This window comes from Montipora capricornis, chromosome 4 (assembly GCF_036669925.1).
Source record: "Montipora capricornis isolate CH-2021 chromosome 4, ASM3666992v2, whole genome shotgun sequence".
In the NCBI taxonomy this organism is placed as follows: domain Eukaryota; kingdom Metazoa; phylum Cnidaria; class Anthozoa; order Scleractinia; family Acroporidae; genus Montipora; species Montipora capricornis.
This window is the reverse complement of record NC_090886.1, coordinates 38,265,463-38,272,962: the sequence shown is the minus strand read 5'-3', so window position 1 is coordinate 38,272,962 and position 7,500 is coordinate 38,265,463. Positions and strand designations below refer to the sequence as shown.

At 39.0% G+C, this 7,500-nt stretch overlaps 1 protein-coding gene across 3 annotated transcripts in view; it reads right to left on the bottom strand.

The window, feature by feature from the left end:
• Positions 1 to 6,795, bottom strand: part of LOC138046904 (synaptic vesicle 2-related protein-like) — a 30,673-nt gene extending 23,878 nt beyond the window's left edge. Inside the window, exons 1-2 of one of the 3 annotated variants that reach the window (XM_068893517.1) lie at positions 6,603 to 6,795; positions 3,027 to 3,200 (exon numbers count right to left, since the gene is read on the bottom strand). In XM_068893517.1, the coding sequence (XP_068749618.1) occupies positions 3,027 to 3,183 (157 nt within the window). In that variant the 5' untranslated portion in view covers positions 3,184 to 3,200; positions 6,603 to 6,795. Of the gene's footprint in view, positions 1 to 3,026; positions 3,201 to 4,078; positions 4,197 to 6,350 lie in introns of those variants that run through there. The other 2 variants (XM_068893516.1, XM_068893518.1) reach the window with 2 other exon arrangements.
• Between the last annotated feature and the right edge of the window lie 705 nt (positions 6,796 to 7,500).

Genomic DNA, 7,500 nt, shown 5'->3' with positions numbered 1-7,500 from the left:
GGTGATGCTTGCTAATACAGTGATATTTTTGCGTGGTTTAAAACTATCCGGAGAAAGTAGATCTTAGTTAGTACTCTTGGTATCCAAAAAGAAAATTGGGGGTAACCATGCCTTTTTGAGAGATAATTAAGCTTCAATTTGAGAAAGAACGCCGGCCATACATCGCTTACCCCCAATTTTGTTTTTGGATTTCAATAACAGTTGTTAAGATCTACGTTTCCTGCATAATCATAAATCGGGGCAAAAATACCTTTGAATTAGTAGGCACCGTCTCACGCGACTAAGACTAAGGCGGAATTATTAATGTATGCAAAAGACATCGGATCAATACTTTAAAGTGCCCCTGTGATCAAGAAAATCATTTCGAATTTTTTTCTTCAGATTTTAAAAGTGTTTGAGCTTTGATTTTTATCCAAAGGCCGTTTACTTTGAGTGTAAGTTTTGGATTTCACGGTCCGCCATTGTTAGCGTTCAAAACTGACCTATTGGACCTCAGAGGGTTGAATCCAGGGAAAAGTGACGTGAAAGACTCACTAGCTTAAAATTTCAGCATGTGGATGCAGCTTATTTTATATGCAAGAAGCGAGTTTACAAATCTGAAAGCTCAAAACATCCGTGCTGCATATTAATTCTGCGGAGTTACACACGCATTGCATTTTTAAACTAGTGAGCCTTTGACGTCATTTTCTCCTTGTCCCAACTCTCTCAAGAACTTAAAGTTAGTAATGGCGGACCATTAAATATAAAGAATTTCAGTTAAAATAAACAGGTGTTTTTTAAGTCATTTAGCTGAGTTTTGCAAAACTCGTTGGACAGCAAAGAGCTCATGACTTATGGGCTCCTTCGTTGTGTTGGAGCATTTAACGCGATTCAGTAGAAAATCTAAATCCCAGCTCCGGCAGTATTTTATCGCTCTCGTCATAGTTACTACAGAGATATCCGTATCATATGATATGGCACCTCTGCGAGGCATCTGACGAGAGAAAGGAAGACCAGCTTGAGAGCAATGTTTAGAAATAGGACAGAATATTATGTAAAGCTCTACTTAAACGCTCGGCTACCGTAGTTACAAAAGATTAAGATTTTGTTATACACATAAAATCAAAAATAATCTTACTACTGGTGATAGAAGTGAATTATTTGCCATTAAGAACTCGAAAACATTCTTTTAGAAATGGCGATTTGTAACACATCACCTACTGACACAATGTCACTAATGGTAGACACTTTTAAGTTCCTGGGGCACTTTGGCCCCAGCGCGATGGGCGATGCGGATAACTCAAGTGGTCACAATATAGCTTTCAGTCACTAGATTTAAGTGGTATTTGAGGAAACAATCATAGGTGTTGTGACCTTTGTCAGACAATCTTACCAATTTGTATAATAATAATAATAATAATAATAATAATAATAATAATAATAATAATAATCCCATTATTATTTATTCCATTATCATTTATAATTATTTTTTAATTATCTTTTTCCCTGTGTACATACCTTGCTTTCATTTTTAAGGCTTCTTATGTATTTTTTTTATCATAAATGTTTTAATTACAATGCTAAAATATTTTGTGACAATGTAACTTTAGCTGTCGGTTTATTAAGCTACATGTGCTTGACATTCAACACTCTCGTTCTTGTCGTTCATTAATTTGGTCATGCAATTTATCACCGGAAGCTTGGGCGTCCTGTGCCGATTGAATATTCAGTACAGTTCGTTTTAATAGCCAGATTGGCCCAGAGGTTGTGCTCGTCAAAGAGATTAAAGAGGAACTGAAGGCAAAAAAATAAGAATATTTTATTTACACTTTAGACCATGCTCAAGAATGTTTTCAACTTTTTTTCTGGTATATCCGTCGTTTTTCCACCTAAAAGAAATGTTTTTATTCCAATTTTGGGCCATCAGCATTGCGGCTCAGAATGGAGGAGTCAGCGGTTATTTTTGCCAGTTATGACGTATGATATGGGGAAGACATGCGAGAACTCCCCTTGAGCGGGCAAGATGAACTAAATCGCGCGCTGTGATTGGTTACCCGAGCGGGAAAGATGGAGATATCTTGCCCGCTTAGGATTTCTCGCTTGGTCCCGCAAGATCAAAGATCATTTTTTGGTGTTTTTAAGTCATATATTAAATCCTTTATTGACCAAGCTTGTTCGGTCAAGATGACTGGATAGTGGCCTCGTTCTTTTTTTGCGTGTTTATCGACCGAGACGAAACACGCAAAAAAAGAACTTGGCTAATATCCAGCCATCTTGACCGAACAAGCTTGGTCAATAACCCATATATATAGAAGCAGTTTTTAGACTGATGTTTGTCGTGAATATTGAGTCCGCGTAGATAAAGCAAAGCAACGAAGAAAATATCCACAGCAGCACTAGTGTTCACCTTGTTTCTCTTGATTACGAAATCTCTGTTCCCCATATCATACATCACAGCAAGCTACTGATTTAGTTTTTGAGCCCGCACTGAAAAGGCCGAAAAAGCTGTAAGAGCCCAACTTTGAACGTAATTTTCTCGCAAAAAGAGGAAACGAGAAGAAATAACTCCGCAAACTTAACTTTACTTATGTTAGGCTTTCCAAAAAAAAAATATTGGAAAAATTGCTGATTTTTGCCTTCAGTTCTCCTTTAAGCCTTATTTGCAGGGGTTACAGCTGTTATGAGTGACCCGTTAAGAGTACCCAGTTTTGTTGCCTTTCTTAGCTTTGGTCATTTAGGTGATGATATTTTTCTTCAAGTGTGGATAGAGAAGAAACAGTCAGTATTCCACACGATGTATGGTTCTTATTAGGAGTCTTGTTTCGGGAAATAAATCGTTTTTGTCAGTCGCCAACGCTTGAGTTTTAAATCTCCTCTAAAAATCGAAGACCGTGACAATCATTAATCTGCCCTTAACGAAAACAGACAGGTATCATTCAACGCTTGGTTACTCGCTCAGAAGTTACAAGACCAGCTGAGTCCAAGTGCTGCCTCTTAAAAATGTCATCTAAATATTACTCATAAGGGTATACTTATGGCATACTTACTGTCTTTGTCGTCTTTCGGGAGAGTGTTGTAATTCTTAAGTGCTATCGATCCCTGCTTTTCACATAGTTCCTCCTCTGATTCACTACCTGATGGGACAAGCGGAGGGCAGATACCACGCAAGGGCTTTCCTTCCATGAAATAACCGCTTATAGCCATGTTTGGTTAATAATATTCTGGTGACAAGAACAAGTAACAAGCCTGGTTCAGTTAAAAATGATTTTTGTTGGGTAGACCACGGTGTTGACAACTGAACTAAACTCCGTTTTTGAAGTAACTTCACGATATACAACAGCCATTAGGAAAGCGAGGAACGCACTCCTGCATCCTTCTAAATTGACGGGTTTTCATTACTGAGACAGAGTCAAAGTCGTTACTCCGAAGATTACAAGTTAATGATGTGGTGAAAACCAAACATCGGAGTCGAAAGTACTTCCTCCGAATTTTGGATCGATTCCGACTCCACCGGCATGCGCAATAAATAATCATGCAAAAGATTACAAAGTACCATCCAACATCGTAGTCGCTATTCATATCTCCGATTTTGACTCCCTTGTTTACGACCAAACGAAAACATGCAATACCGTGTCGGAGTAGTAAGCAGAAGCAGAAAACTGTAAACTGACCACCATACACGAGAATGAGCGCTATCATGATTGGCCGTATTCTTTGGCTTTTGTCTTCACGAGCTAAGTCAGGAGAAAGCGAAAACGTTTCGAATCGATGACTCAGCCTACGTCGTCTCCTTTCACGGGTTTTGCTCTGACTCAACACGTAACACTAGATAAGTGTATTACGCCATTGGTCCTAAATATTCAACTTGCACTCTAACAAAATATATTCGCAGTTCCTAGACTTCCTTACCGGTTCCGGCAATATTAAATGCACGGTTAGTAGTCCTTTTTGTACAACATTGAAACCTTTGAAAAGCGCGGTTTTTCTGTTATTGAACCGGCACTTTGGAATAATCTACCTGATAAGATTTGTCTACAGCATATTTAGTACTTTTTAAAAGTAAACAACATTTTATTAAATCCTTTTAGATTCTTCTTACCTTAAAGCTGTTTTATATTGATAATTTTTTTGTTACTGAGCGACGTAATGTGCGGATGTACCATGTGGACACTTTCAGTCCTGGAAGTATAACGGGGACAACTGCCTCCTGAACTTAGTTTAGTGGCTTACAGAGTTAATAATCTCCCTTGTCGCGAGTTCGACTTCTGCAAAGGAGCTCTTGGATTTTTTCCAAGTATCCTCGAGTCACCATAGAAACAAAATACTTATATACAATTATTGTCAGCTTTGCTATTCAATGTCTGATGCCTTCGATTAGTATATATACCACACAAGTGAATAGTGCTCTCCGAGCGCTTATTGGCTGACTCAGAAGTAGTTCTTTAGTTCGCTTTTTATTCAACTTGTGTGGTGTACACTAAAACAATTATTCACTTCAGTGTCGGTGAAAGTGCCTCACCGCTTCCCGCTCAGTAAATATCCACCAAGGGCCACTTCCACTTACAATACATACTTATTAATTGACCACTCCCCATAGGGGCTTTTCAGTGCCAATGAAACACAATTACGACAGAACAGAACATTCAGCAACAACTGTCAAGAATGCCAACTGGCCGGAGTCAAGCTATAGTTGGCTATTTACAAGTGCAGCTGAGAAGTTGAACCGGGGACTACGAGGAACAAATTTAACCAGTGAAGGTGTCTTGAACCCGGGATCCCGGATCACAAGGCAAGCACCCTGGTCGCTGGGCCGCTCTACCTCCCACTTTTCGCTGCATTTTACTTTATCATAATTTTATTGAGTTTTTCTTTAATCGTATTTGATTAAATTTGTAGTAAACATTTTCAACCGAATGCCACCGCGCCTCCCACAGTTAGAGGATAGTTCGCCAGTATTGTACAATGTGAACAAGACGGAATAATCACCAAATACTTGCGATAGCGCTAAGTTATATTTTGGAGTGACGTTTTCGTTGACGATGCCTTGTCCTTGCTTCTTAAAATAAACTCCCTTCCTACATCTCTCAGATCTCTCAACGAGCCGTTCATTTTCCACCTTTACTAACTTGAACGTTCAAACCAATCCAGTTATATCATGATAGTTGACCCGTATTGTAAAGGTATTGTAATCGATGTGAAATCCTTTCAATGAAGCAAAGCTATACTAGTTCACGGTTTTTGATCAAAAACCGTGAACTGAAGTGACGTTTTTGTTAACTCCGATCCCCCGATGCCTTGGTTAATTAAACTAATTTACCGAATGCCCGTTTACTGCGGTCCTAGAAGAGTTGGAATCAAGCTCCAACTGAAGTTAAATTAAAAGGTCTTTGATTTGTTGTTTGCGTCTTCAGAATGGTGGCAGAGAGATTCAGCATCGCATGCTACTGCTGTTTCATGAAAGCTTGAAAATCCTCTCATTCAGACCTGCCTTTCTCTTCAGTGGGAGAAGTTGCTCGCTAACTGTAAGCTAACAGGCAAATCAAACCATTTCTTGACTTTTGGCAAATTTTAGAGTGTTTCTGTTTTCCATAACCACGATGCTAAATCTCTCCAGTGAATCCAAATGTAACAGTGCGTGGCTATGACGAATGTCAGTATCAGTATCAGTCACATATGGACTTTAACCCACTGAACACCCACTGACATGCGATGTCTGACACTTGCAGATTGCAGACCGCAGACAAACCCTAACCTAACCCTAACTTGCAATTATTGAAAGCTAACCGTTTTAAAATGGGTGCTTAGACTTAAATACTATTTATCAGCGCTATTTGTAGGCAGTTCGCAGTCTGTAGTTGTCACACACCACACCACATGAAACATGACCCGATTTTTGCTCCAACACTCATTTCCTCTTCCTCCCACCATTACTGCTGTTTCTTAACATCACTGCTTTCGCGCTAATCGACAAAATGCTCTTTTTAAGGGAGACAATCTCATTTCCAGATTATCATTTTTTTTTTCAAGTCAACGGACGTTCCGATGTTTTGAGCACAGGCAGGACGAATAAACTAAACTAATGAACTAAACCATGCCGAGGTTGAGTACAGGATTATTCAAATGCGGATTTGTTCTTCTTGCCCAATAATTCTAAAAAGAGACCTCGATACGCAGATATCATGTTGGTTCTTGATAATTGCGATGCTGGTCCGAGTAGTAGTTTTAATGCATGAAACGAGCGCTAATTGGTCTTTGAGTGTTGCATGACAAGTTTAGTCTACTTTATATTGAGCCACGAGCGAAGACATTTAAAAAATAAGTCTAAATTAAAATAAAGGAACAGTAAGTTGCTCGCGGATATAGCTACTTACGTGGTCGTTTGGCTTGAATTAATTGTCTTTCCACAATATTGCCACTCTCGTTTATCACACATGCGAAGGAAGTTGCTCGATGGTCACACGCGCTTGTAGGACGCAAATGATTTGACCTCGAAGATTATGTCAAAGATTTAAGCTAATAATATTGGTAGATTTTTATAGCGCTTGCAGAACTAGTGCGCGTAAACCGGAAATCTTGACTTAGAGGCGACGTCGTCTTCATGAAGTTCATCTCTATCAACATACCTTTCCTCGGGATATTATTCAGTAAAATTGTGTCATGCATGGTGTCCTTCGCCGGCTTTGAAATGCGGAAAAAACTGTGAATTTAAAATGAGCAGTTGTTTTGTTCGATCGACGAATTTTAAAGGGACATTAAATTTTTAAATGCGAAGCAGGAAAAAGAAAAGTCCATAAATAAATCGTTCATCTTTGAAGTGGAAAAAATTATACAAATGCGTTGATAAACATAGAATATTAGAATATTCATGACGACATTATGAATCGTGAGCAAAATTCTAAGCATTTCTACGTGCAATACATTTCTCCACGGTTACCAGATGAGAGATTAACATCTTCGCTGACGAGCGTATTATTTCGTGCCAACTGACATTTTGTGACTCTTATGTAGTACATTTTGTCACAAGGGCATTTCATGATTAGGTATTATGTGAATTTTGCGTGATACATTGCAAACATTGTGCTCACGGGGGAAGTCATACGGGACGGGACAAGGAAGCTACAGGCAAAAAAAAAACCAATGAAGATCAGTCGGGACGGGATGAAGATAACTGAAAGACCATTGCAAACTTGCGGGACTTTCGCGAGTTCCTATTTTGCCCGTGGTTTCTCGAGTAATTACGTCCCGACTGACTTCCACTGTGTGCCCGAGGATTATAAGCTTGTTTTCACCGCAGTTTGCACCAACATAAAAAACAACACGGATCCAGTAGTTCTTGAATTGATGGCCGGCGACATTTTTAAAGTTTTAGCTTCAAATATGAGGGATGTGATTCTGTATGTTGATAAGACTGATCAAGTTGCTTCCCGTAATTTCATTATTCACCAAAATTTTTTTCACAGCAGATTAAACAAATAAGATTCGGTAAATATGCACAACATTTCATTTCTTCCAATCAGTGCA